We start from the raw sequence: 13,600 nt of genomic DNA on the forward strand, positions 1-13,600 counted from the left end.
CTCAACACTGAAACTCTCCATGATGTTTTCTATTTTGGTTGTGTGCGTGTGGTGCGGGGCACAGGACTAATTTTGTGCTACCAACCTGAATAAAAGATTTCTATTAAAAAATGTATAGTAAAAAAAAAAAAAGGCCTAAGAGTGTTTGTTAGTCTATCAACATGTCAAAAGCACTTCAAAATGATGAGGGCTAACAAGCGTAAGTCTAGTTTCTAACACTTTAACTTCAAAGAACCAACCAGTCTAAAAACAACCTAAGAAAAAACATGTCTCAAAATGAACATAAAATTTAGATAAAGTAATTCTCCAAATTAAGATATGCAGTCATTATGATTTTAGTTATTACTCCTAAACAATTAAATTTGGATTTTTACTTGATTATTTCCAATGCTCATTACCAATCAATGAGCCACAGAAAATGCCACACAGCTGACCAGTTAGTTATTCCACATCTTATATTTAATTACACTAAAAACAGATGATGAACTTTTTAAAAATGTAAACATCAACCAGGAAAATCAGATATGTAATATTTGTGCAAAAAAAGAGAGAAAATCTTAAGAGGGGATAAAAAAAACAAATGACAAATATCAATGTATCTTCACTAATATTTATGAAAAATAATTAAGTGCAAATATTTTCATAAAGCAACTAATAAAAACTAAAGACAAGTTTTTCTGAAAGAAAATTATATAAAATGAAGAGCTTAATGTGTTAACCACCAACTTTGTGCTTCCTGCAAGAAGGAACATCACAGCTAAGAAAATGCTTTTAAATGTCTTCAAGAATAGTTTGTCTTAATAAAAAAAAAAGAACAGCAGTATTCATTTTCCAGGCAATATATTCTTAATATTTGTTACACATCTCAAAATACATAATTTTCCATTTAAATATATTACCATTTTTATGGACTTTTTTGCTTATCTATACCTTTGTCTTCCTTTTAAAAACAAATGCAAGACACAATGCTTAGTACTAATTTCTATCCATAAGGCATTTATAAAACATCTTAGGACATAAACATGATAAAAAAATGAAAAACCAAACACAAAAGCTTAATAAATACATTTGTACGCATCCCGCCCAAAAGGAATGTAAGCATCAGCAACACCAGCTAATATAAATAAATTAGATTCCCTGTTCATAAAAAAGAAAGACACGGCCGTGCTATTTGTGAAAGGCAGAAAGAAAATGACATGGAAGAGGTAAGGCTGTTTAGGTTTTCTGTGTTTGAAGAAGAAACACACACAAGACAAGTGTGGCGACAGAATATTTAGATGATATGTAATTAGTTACGAAGGTTAACACCAAGGCATTATTTTGCTTACATTTTTCATTCTAAGTCACATCAGATGCTTAACCTACACGTCCTCTTGGTATTCTAGGTATTTTGCTGTGATGAGTTCTTCAAGTTGAATTCCTCCACTGCCCATTAACGCAAATGCTGGATACATCGTGTGCGAACAGTCCACCTGGCGCTCATAAAGGCATTTCATGTGGTCCATGTCATAGAAACTCACTTTGCCTTTATCGCAGTCAAGGAAAATCCCTATACTTGTTGGCATGGGAAGAACTCTATTTTCAGGTTCATTAGAAGAAGTAGGTGACTTGGGTATAAAAAATTTCTTCATGCCTATGGTAACTAATGTAAAGGGCTGTGAAGAATCGAAAGAAGCATCTTCACTTCCACTGTCATGCCCACTGTCTTGCTCATATCTAAAACACAACACACAAAGTAGAGTCTTATCTGTAGCATTCATTATCCACAGGCCTTCAAGGATCTTTGAAACATTTTACAAGACAATATACACTGATTTAAAATTAAAATAAATTATACAGCAAAAACTTTCTATTAAAATAAAACCATAAGGATTATACATTGTCATTCAGAATTATACCAAACACTTGTCCCAAATTCTGTCTTAAAACATCTCCCACTTTTACCTACATAAATACACAGATGAGACCCTAAAAAAATAACTGGCCTATCAAAAATAAAGCAGGAGGACAAGGACTGAAGGACCTGTTGAAGATTAAATATTTAGCGCATAATCATATGTAAGGAAATACAAAACCAAGACGTGTGCCCTGGTCCGAGGAATTACAAAGTAAATAGAGAGCCCGGCCAGGTGGCTCCGTTGGTTGAAGCACTGTCCCCTACACCAAATTCTGTGGGTAATTTTTATCACATAATTAAGGTAAGTGATTAAGACTTCCAAAATTTAAAACTGCAAAGCTATAGAATAATCAAGAGGTATCCAAAACAGACTTACTTACTCATGGCATCATAAATTAACTGCTAAATCTCATTATTTCCCTGTGTGAACATAGAAACCTGACTCATTTTCTTAGCCAACTGCATAAACACAGCCCAAACGCCTCAATCTAAGAAATGCACTGAAAATGTAATAAATAAATCCAGATCTGTTTTCAACCTTACCTTGCTAGGTAAGCACGTTTACTTTTAAAAGAATTATAAAGTTCTAGATAAATTTAAAAAATGTACCTTGGACTAACTGCATCCCGGGGAGAACGGAGCCATTCTTGTAGTTTATCACTGGAAGCAACTCCCGCTTTTACCAGGTATGAATACGGTTCCACACGAAAGGCCCAAAAGTGCTTCCCTTTTGTAATTCCAACATCTCCAATGATGTAGTCTAAACTTGTGTAACAACCCACTTGGATTCGCTCCGCAGCAAGCAGAAGATTAAATCCAGCTCTACTCTCTACACGGTCTCTCTTCAAGTTCAACGAGAGGTGTTCATTATTATAGCCACATTTTTCATCAAAGAGGAAACTGAAAACTATAAATAAAGCTTAAAATTAGTCTGAGAAATATTTATTAGTTTTGTAATTTATGGTTTTTCCAACAGAAATTACTGAAAAGAGACAAGATGTATCATACTACCCTAGACCAAACTATGACAAACCAAAACCCCAACTTAGAAATAACTTCCAGCAAATTCTCTATACCTGAAAACCTTAAGAAACCTCAAAGGCATAAGAAAATATTTTAAATATGAGAAAATGTATGAATGTGGTTCCTTGGAATAGATACAGCAAATCTATCCTATTTCATACTACTGTATCTGTCTTTTACCCCTAAAACAAAGGGGTATATATTTTCAATTTTCTTAAATATTTACTCCAAATTTTATAAATTTGAAAACTAACAGCAATTTTAATAACATCCTTTCCTTATTCCTCAATATAGCAGACATGGCAGTGTACAGTGTGAAAAAGAAAGCACAGGCTTTCTGTTCAGACAGACATGGGTTTGAATCTCCCCTCAAGCATTTCATTAGTTTAACCCAAACTTTAATTTCCTCAACTAGAGAATGGAGGTAACACCACTTTTCATAAGTCTCTATCAACTTAAACCCATTAAGTGTAGCACTGGCTGCCAGCCCAAAACCTGGGGACGATCCAAATGTCCATCAACAGATGATGGATAAAGAAAACGTGGTGTATACATATACAGGGGAATATTACTGAGCCTAAAAAAGAAGAAAATTCTGACACATGCTACAACATGGATGAACCCTGCAATCAGCCAGTCACGAAAGAATTATATGAATCTACTTATGTGAGATACCTAGAATAGGCAAGTTCATAGAGGCAGAAAGGAGAAGAGAGGTGACCAGGCTCCGCGGGGAGGGAGAACAGGGAGTGACTGTTTAATGGCCACAGAGTTTCAGCCTGGAAAAAATGAAAAATTCCGGAGATGTCAGGGGTGGTGGCTGCACAACACTGTTAGTGTAGCTGAGGCTGCTACGGACTGTACGCCACTGGGGTGTGCACGCAAAACTAATATAATGATGATGTCGGCTGTAATTGAAAAAAATTTTAAACCATTTTAAAAACTGTTAAAATGGTCGATTTTAACTTGATTATACCACATTATTTGAAACTGTCTTCTAGCTAAAACCATTCCCCGTATGTAGCTGACCACTCTTCCTGGTAATGCCTATTGTCCCAACAGGGTAAATCATGCTTCCTTTTGATCTCCAAAGTCTCCAGCTTGCAAAATAAATTTAAATGGGCACCCTATTCACAATGGCTTGTCTCAGAGGAAAGGAAGACAACTTTTAACACTTCCTTCCCGCCTTCCCACTCCACTATGTTACTGAAACAGCAGCTTTTTCAGGTTTCTTTTTTCTTCTACTTTCAGTCAGAGACTGGAAAAGACAGCTGAAACTGCATACACTATAAAATACTTATTTAGTTCCTGCAAATCCACCCTAAAACTCTCTACTGGATTTTATTAAGGTTCAAGAAAACTAGTTTTAACCAACCCTATTTATCTGCATCCTAATTTTTTTTAATTCACCACAATGTGTATGAAAAACAAATAGTGGATATGTACACTCTGAATAAAAAGAGAAGGACAGACTGCACAAAACATGGACACACAAGCCACTAAAAATGGGCAGGGGCAATGCAGTCTGAAGATCAGCTGACAGAAACTCTAAGCAATGAGCAACGAAGAAAAGCGTTCTCCTGCGAACCACAAGGAGCACGACCTGGCCTGAGTGTCTCCTGGCCCTGCAGATGCTGTAGTGAACGTCAGCTGCATGGTAAATCACTCCCCTTCCGTAACAATCCAAAGACACTCTACAGTAGTATCAGTGGGTTTTAACTTGAAGGGGGAGGGGAGGTAGCTGGGCAGGGGGAGTTTTAACATGGAAAGAAAGCTATACCTCTGCTTCTGATATATCCTCATGTGCTGGGAATCACTGCATTAGAAAATTCAGACAAGTCTAAATCAGTGTAATCAAAATTGTGTTTCATATTATACCAACAAATTTTTAAATATCTATCTAGAAACCATGCTCCAGAGATTTCTATAAACTAATAAAAAACATAGAATTATACTATTTAAAACTTGTAAGGTAGCATTTATGCTATTTTAATCCCAAATTAATAGCCCCGCTCCCTCAAATGTCTTCCTTTCATGTTTTTCTTTATTTGATATCAGTCAAAAATCTAACACTCCTCTCAGCCTACATGGTGAAATTCATGTAATGAGTCTCTCTCTAAATCACTGCTGGTCGACACGGACACTGACAAGGTGTCCCAACTCCATGCTGTTGTTATTCCCAATGGTCACAGTACCTGGAGCTGGAGGAGTATGAAGAATCAGTTCTCTGCTGCAAGGGCTGCACACTGAACCCTTGTAGGCTCTTACTCTGAAAGCATATTTACAGTTGCTCTCAAGTTCTGAAATAACTTTACTTGTGCCACAAACTTCTATCTCATTCCAAGACAACATTTCTTCATCTCTATTAATCTTCCGATACTCGAGGACGTAGCTATCAGCTCTGTCCTTTTCTGGATGGTGCCAACTTATCAAAGCATTGTTATAAACTCTGCTCTGTTCCTCATTGATCTCTGGCACATCTATGCCTGAAAACAATTATAAAATAGAAAACAATGTTAAAATATCATTAAAGACCCTACGTTTTTCCTTAATGAAAATGATGTACTGACAATACTTAAATCATTTCTGTAACTGCCCAATTTTCTAAATTTATAATTCTGTGTGTGAGAAAAAGAATGATTCCCTCGTCTGCGACAACAGGGATGGACGCTGCAGACAGGCCAAGTGAAATAAGCCAGACAGAGAAAGACGAATACTGATTGCATGATTGAGGTATCTAAAATAGTCAAATTCATAAAATCAAAGGCTAGAACGCTGGGGGCTGGGGAAAGGGATAAATGGGCAGTTTTTAATCAACAGGCATGAGGTTCCAGTTAAGCAAGATGAGTAAGCTCTGAAGATCTGTGGTACAACACCGGGCCTCGTCAACCTCTGTACTGCACACTTAAAATCTGCTGAAAGGATAGATTCTCACGGTAAGTGTTCTTACCACAAAATTAAAAAAAAAAATAAAAGAGATTTAAAAAGGCATGTTCATGTTTACAACTGAAAAGAGAAAAAGCATGAAAAATAAAACAAAACTTGAAAGACTCAAATTCTGCAACACAATAAGTAAAAATTTAATTGTATGCCATCGATTTCCACCTATTGATTAACAACCCTCAACTTTAAATTATTAATTTATGTTCTCCTATAAACAATTACTTTAATAAATATTTTAAAATCCAAGTTTGGTGAATACAGCAAAAAACTTAAATGAAACATTACACAATTTTCTTTCATATTTTCTTCCTAGAGTTGCAAAGCAATTTAAATAAATTTTTCTTGGTAGAAACATGGTTTTTATAAGAAAATTAAAGAGTACATAAAACATGTAAAAAATTTAAGTGACTCAACGATAATCACTACAATGACTTTGTGTAGATCCTGCCAAAATTTTTCTCGCAGTGGCATTCCACTGAATGGATGTATCGGCACTAACTATCTTCAGAAACATGCTCCTGTTAAATGGTTAAAATACATTACAGCTAAATCATTGTGCATACCCATAATCCTTTCCACAAAATAAACTCCAGTAAGTTTAACTATTTGGGCCATATGGTCAGAATATGCTATAAAAGTTACACACACACACACACACAAGCACACATTTTTATCAAATCACAGAGAAGTATATGAAATGGAAAAGTAGGAGTCCCCATCTTCTCCTTACCCCCCAGCTCTATGCAGCAATGTATAAGCATGTCTGGGTATGGTGCACTTATGCAACAATATTCAGATCTAAAAGTCATCCAAAATATATCTTAAAGTGAAAAGAAAGAAAACACTAGTTACAAAATAACATGACTAGCATGACCCACCAGACATCCCTTCCTTTTTCTGAAACAAAGCTTACTAAAAAAATATGCATACAGAAAAAATGAGGAGACATCCATCAGTCAGAAGGTGGGTGCTGACTTCCCACTGCTACACGCTGGGTAATCCAAGATTACTGAGCTTCCACCTCATCTTTCCAAAGACTGTTTTGGGACCCCCGGGGAGGAAGGACCTTCCTTGTACTACAAAGTAAACTAGCGTATATGAAAACCAATACCCTTTGGGAAAAGAGGGAGTATAGGATATGAAGTAGAATCAGCTTTTGAGAGAGTAACAAATATCTATCTGGAAAAGCAAGACAGTCATAATAAACAAAATGAGTATATATCTGAAAGGAGATTCAGGTATAGATTGGAAAAGAAAGGTGGGCACGGTAATAATCCTTCAGCATTTTTAACTTTTAAAAAGACAAATTTTCTTTGATTGAATACACAAATCTGTTGGGAACCGCCCTGCCTGGTTTCAGAAACTGTAACTCCTCATGGCTAAGGCTAAGTAAAAAGACCTTGGGACCAAAACTTATCTTCCTTGTAGGAGCCCCATCTCTGCCCCCTTTCACCTCACCCTGCTTGGCTCCGGGCGGATGACTGGTTAGCCAATGACAGGTAAGATTCCTCAAAGGAGGGATGACCTAAGACAGGCATGGTATGAAGGGGCCCTCAGGGAAGGACTCGGGCTATAGAAAAAGGAGGTGATGGACCCTCACCTCTTGGCTTTGACAAAGCCTGAGTCCTCATTCTGTCTGTGAAAAGTCTCCTAATCTCTTGGCTGCCTTACTTCCCCCACCTGACTCAAGGGTGGAACAATGCTGGAGGGCAGTGAAGCCCGGGGCAGGAAAGGGTGGTTCCCTGGGGCGATCAGGCCTAAGAAAGAATGCATAAAATCCTGTGAAATCTGCTTTGCTAATACCCTCAATTTAAATGATAAGGGTCCATGCATGAAATGAGTTTGTTCCCCAAAGTTTTATGGCCCATTAGCTAACTGACCCTGACTCAGAATAAGCCCTCAGACTTCTTTGAATGTTATCTACTGTCTGATCATTACTGCCTGACAATGATTGAGCTTTACGTATATGCCTGTGCAAATTGAACCCAATAAACGCCCACTGAGGAACAGGCTCCTGGCCCTTCTCCTTTGAGAGATCGGCCACCTTCCCACCCCAAGCAGAGCATGTCCTGGTAGACTTATTCTCATCCGTGGTGGCCAAGGGGGCGGGAGGGTGCCCCTGCGGGAGGAACACCCCTCACAAAACCATACGTGTATACCTGTATAATAATTAGACTAAAAGTACACCCTTCTAAGGACTGAAATTATTCACCACCACTAGAAGAGAAATCTAAAGGGGATGAAAAGGTCAGGAAAAAAGAGGAAAGGAAGAACTCCCTGCTGGGGAGCAGCAAAATACAAATACAAGCAAGTCTTATGGGCTGAACTGTGCCCCCCCCCAAAAAAAAATTCATATGAAGTTCTGACCCCCACCACCTCAGAATGTGACTTTATTGGAGAGAGGGTCTTTAAAAAGGTAATTAAGTTGAAATGAGGTCACCAGAGCAGGTCTTAATCCAATGTAACTAATATGACTGATGTCCTAATAAAAAGTTTGGACACAGATGTACAGAGACAAGACCAAATGAAGACACAGGAAAACGACTATCTGCAAGCCCAACAAGGAGACCTCAGAAGAAACCAACCCTGCCAACACCTTGACCTCAGTTTCTAGCCTCCAGAATTGTAAGAAAATTAATTTCTGTTGTTTAAGGCACCCATTCTAGATAATTGATTTTGGCAGCCCTAGCAAGCTCATATAACAAGGTAAACAGTTAATCATCTTAGAGACACTTTGAGCCTGGATATAGCTACCATATTTTTCGGGCCATAAGACGCACCTAGGTTTTAGAGGAGGAAAACAGGAAAAAAATTTTGAAGCAAAAAATGTGGTAAACTATTTAATAACATCCTTTAAAGCAGAAATCCTTTTCTGCTTTGACATCTTTCCACAACTACGGTAGATTCAGCGGGAGACTACAGTACACTATCGTATCTTTCTACAACAAAATACAGTAATGCCAGAACTATCAGCACTGTGTCCTCCACAGTTATGGGGACACCGTAGCTGAGAACGTCAGTGGATGACGCACTGTTATGGGGGGATCTGCTGCTGACAGTGCTATGGGGGGATCTGCTGCTGACGCTGCTATGGGGGGATCTGCTGCTGACGCTGCTATGGGGGGATCTGCTGCTGACGCTGCTATGGGGGGATCTGCTGCTGACGCTGCTATGGGGGGATCTGCTGCTGACGCTGCTATGGGGGGATCTGCTGCTGACGCTGCTATGGGGGGATCTGCTGCTGACGCTGCTATGGGGGGATCTGCTGCTGACGCTGCTATGGGGGGATCTGCTGCTGACGCTGCTATGGGGGGATCTGCTGCTGACGCTGCTATGGGGGGATCTGCTGCTGACGCTGCTATGGGGGGATCTGCTGCTGACGCTGTTATGGGGGGATCTGCTGCTGACGCTGTTATGGGGGATCTGCTGCAGACGCTGTTATGGGGGATCTGCTGCAGACGCTGTTATGGGGGATCTGCTGCAGACGCTGTTATGGGGGGATCTGCTGCTGACGCTGTTATGGGGGGATCTGCTGCTGACACTGTTATGGGGAGATCTGCTGCTGGAGGACCACAGGTTGTGCAACACTCTCGTCTGGGGACAGCAGGTTTGCACAACCTGTGTGGCTCTGCAGCTGTAGCCAAATTACAGCTCCCATCATCCCAACCTGTCCAAGCATGATGGGAGTTGCAGTTTTGTTAACGGCTGCAGGGCCACATTAACAGGCAACCCTGCCGTGGAATTTGCCTATGTTAATGTTAATGGGGGACACACCAGCCATATGATGGAGGCATGTATGGGCGCCGCAGGCTTTCTTGTCCTAATGTTCCTGCGCCGCCTGTACCCTCCTCCCTAGCACTGCAGTATGCTGCAGCAGGGACTCTGCTCCTGCCTCCCTTGCTTGGCACCACAGGGACACCCCCTCCTCCCAGCCCAGGGCCCGCAGCATCTCCCCACTCCTGCCGATGCTGGCTTCCTACAGCGGAGACCCTGCTCCTACCTCCTGTGACCCCGCTCCACTGCTGCCCCCCTGAGCGAGCCAGGTAAGCTACATTTGGACTATAAGACGCACCCTCATTTTCCTCCCAAATTTGGGGGAAAAAAGTGTGCCTAATAGTCCGAAAAATATGGTAGGTTTCTACCCTAGAGAAACTCACATACACACACAACTGCTGTATGAGATGTTCAGTACAGCACTGTTGAAAATACGAGACAAAACAGAAACAACTGTCTCTCAGTAGAGAAATGATTTATATACTGAAATGATACAGTCAAAATATAGCTATAAAACAGAACTTTGTATATGATCATGTATTTACGTTTTTTCAAAAAGCAACTCACAAAAAGGAAATAAACAATTCGATGCCATTTACATAATGTTTAAAAATACAAACCGACAGACCAAGTTTTGTGTACAAATCAGTTTTAAAAACATAAATACAATATGATTTTTAAGATACGATGGTTCTAGGCAACTGAGATTCTGCTTCATAATGTCCAATTGAAGAGAATTTATGTTTTTTCTACATGATGCAAACTCAGACTAAATGAGTATGGTTTTGCCGTTATTAAAACTCACCACTAGAGAAAAAGGACAATTCTCCAAGAACTTCTGTTTGTTTAGATGTATCAACAACATAGTCTTCAAAAGAAGTCTGAGCCGCAGGTCTAAAGCTTTTCAAAGATTCTGTAGCTTTCTGGATTCTGTATTCAAACAAATATATTTTACATAACAATGATTTTGTAAAAAGGAAAATTAGACTAAGTATCTTAATGTGATTAACAAAAGAAAACCACTCAACATTAAGAGTGAAGCAAGAGGTGCTTCACAGAACAACTAACTCCATTGTGAACAAACCCCGTGGTGCTACTGTGGAATTCCCAGCCGCATTTAACGACACTGCTAAGGAGATTCGAGGTGAAAAGGAAAATACCTGAGGTGGAGTTGTTTGGCTGTCTGTACGAAGCAAGACTGATCCGTCTCCTTAAGCACTTCTTGAGCATATCCCACGAGTCCATTGTTCTCTAGAAGCCCCTGATATTCTTCCATTTGAGTCTGAAATTTGTCTAATCTGAGTTTCTTTGAAGCATCGATTGCTTTCAAAACAGATGATTTCCTCTCTTCTAGAATTTCAAAGAGCTTTTCAAAATGTGTAATTGCTTCTTCTTTAGCCCTCTCTCCATTACACTATTATAAAACAAGCAAAGCATTACCAATGTCTTTTCACAAAAAAACTGAAATTCAATAAAACAAACTCAAGCATTTTAAAGAAAATAAATTGTGTCTGATTCTGAAATTTGGCATCAAAAAATGATCAGCCAGGAATGATCAGTAACCTTTACTTAGACATACATTGTAGTTTTATAATACTGTACCTTCCTGAAACTTTTAATCTCCAAAGTCTGGCAATAAACAATGTATTTAAAACAAGAAAATAACCTTCAATTTGTATACAAAGAAAACTGAGGCATAAATTAAGTGATTTAACTAAAGACATGGGAAAACACAATTCTTGAGATAATTCATTTCTAATCAAAGAAAAATTTTTTTACCATTTCTACCCTATTCTGATTTTTTTTAAAAAGTAAACCACAACCATGAAACTCAGTAAAATGATACCCTTTACTAAGATATAAAAACATAACTCTTCAAATTAATATAAGCTAATGGTTATTAAATCCTATGTGGCTTTATGCAAATTATTTAAATTCTTTATGCTTGAGTTTTTCTCTTTTGAAAACTGGAAATAGGTTTATTTTTTGAAGACAGAAAAAGATTTATTTACATAAAATTCTCACCACAATGTCACATACCCTCAATAAACATTATTTTCACCGTACAGCATAAGTATTCCTCCACTTTGTCAAAAAGAAGATCCTATCTGGAGTAAGCACTACAAATGTAGTAAACATTTTTCATGTCAATAAAATCAGAGATCAACCTGATTTTGAAATACGACCATCACAGCACTCACAAGCACTCATGATAACAGGCCCTCAGCAGCAGCCAACAGGAAAAGAGTCTCCAAGAATATCCTTAAAAGCTGACAATACATTACAGAAGTGCATTGTGCACTCGCCAATGACTGCTGGCCAATATTTATTGTAGTGAGAGAAAAATTTTTCCGGATTCCCTTCTCTGTTTCCTAACACCAACAGCCAAATTATTTTTAAATGGGTGTGATGGGAGAAGATGGAGGGAGGGTGGTGACATTTGGGTAGTATTTCACTGACCTGTCAGGCCATTAAGCCAGAAATATCATTATATACAGGTAAAAAGGATATTTTTCCAGGCAAGTATAATTATAGATAAAAAAGACAGTATCAACAATCATCACTAAGTAAAAGTCAAGAATAGAGACAAATTCTCTAGTGTTGAAAATCCTTACTGATAAAGCTACAAATGCTGCTTAGGTCAAAGGTACAAAGAGAAACTAAACGATTTCTCCAGGATCCCATGGCATCAGTGTCTACATGAATACTTGATGCCTGAGCTCCTCAGCTTTCAACCTACTGAATGAGAAACTCCAAAACACGTGCCGGTTCCCCTATTTCTGAAGGGCAGCATGCCTGAGAACCAACAGAGTAAGACCAGCCTGAAAGGACCAACGAGACAATCCCTGAAGCAACCTAGACTATTAAATCCAGGACCCAGGTGGTAACTTGCTGCGTGCTGGGCGATTATGCCAATCAGACAAAAATATAAGAAGAAAATTCCATTTTTAAATTACATGGAGAAACAACTTACTTAGGGCAGTGAATGCAATTATCAAATATCATATAAAGAATATTAAAAACAAAAGCAATACTGGCAGTTTAATGCTAATTCAAATCACTCTCAATAATTTTAACCCATCTTTGACAAAATTTTCAAGAAGTAACAGTCTCATACCAGTCAGGATATTTTTATATTGAATTATAACTTCTAAAGTGATCAGGAGTTAATGGTGCTTCAATTTATTTCACACAGACAAAAGAAACAGGCATTAAATCAGTGATTTGTAATTTTAAATAACCCAATCCTGTCCTCTGTACCATATTTTTTAAATGCTATCAATTTTTCTCTATTGTTATTGAAATATACAAACAGGAAAATGTAGGTCAGTGTAGAGATTAATGAATCTTTGCAAACACACCCATGTAACCAGCATCCAGATGAAATAAAAAAACCATCGCCAGCATCCCAGATGCCACCCTTACAACTCTCCGAGGCACTAATCCTCACAGGCTTCAACAACTGCTATACTGAATTCTAACAATACACACCGTTTTTGGTACTTTTCATAAATGGAATCACATAGTATACACTCCTTTTATCTGGCGTCTTTCAATGTTACTGTAGTATTTACCTGCACTGCTGCCCACAGCTACAGGTTACTCACTGTGACTTACATTCCACTACTGATCAGCATTTGGGGGGTTTCCCCTTCGTGGCTCTCACAAGTAATGCAGCTATGAACATTCTAACACGTGTCTTTTACTGGTATATACCTAGGGATATCTGGAATTTTAAATAAATTTAGTCCTATCCATAGGTAATACATTTTTCAAATGCGACCTGTTAATTTTTGTAAAATGCAGGTAATTACAAAAGCTGTCATTTCCCATATATTACTACTTTTGAGACATTAACTGCCACATGAAGAGTTCGTCATTCTTTCCTCTGTGCTCCAATACCATTTAAGCACTTAACCTCGACCACAGCATTAATCACACAGCGTTGTAACTTATATTTCA

At 38.4% G+C, this 13,600-nt stretch overlaps 1 protein-coding gene across 6 annotated transcripts in view; it reads right to left on the reverse strand.

The window, feature by feature from the left end:
• Positions 1 to 823: 823 nt before the first annotated feature.
• Positions 824 to 13,600, reverse strand: part of TRIM36 (tripartite motif containing 36) — a 41,898-nt gene continuing 29,121 nt past the window's right edge. For all 6 annotated transcript variants that reach the window (XM_024563331.3, XM_024563330.4, XM_045197668.3 and 3 more), the window contains 5 exons: positions 10,798 to 11,051; positions 10,443 to 10,567; positions 5,116 to 5,406; positions 2,507 to 2,804; positions 824 to 1,716 (listed from right to left, as the gene is read on the reverse strand). In XM_024563331.3, coding sequence (XP_024419099.1) covers positions 1,362 to 1,716; positions 2,507 to 2,804; positions 5,116 to 5,406; positions 10,443 to 10,567; positions 10,798 to 11,051 — 1,323 coding nt within the window. In that variant the 3' untranslated portion in view covers positions 824 to 1,361. The remainder of the gene's footprint in view (positions 1,717 to 2,506; positions 2,805 to 5,115; positions 5,407 to 10,442; positions 10,568 to 10,797; positions 11,052 to 13,600) is intronic.

Source organism: Desmodus rotundus, chromosome 1, assembly GCF_022682495.2.
Source record: "Desmodus rotundus isolate HL8 chromosome 1, HLdesRot8A.1, whole genome shotgun sequence".
Lineage (NCBI taxonomy): Eukaryota > Metazoa > Chordata > Mammalia > Chiroptera > Phyllostomidae > Desmodus > Desmodus rotundus.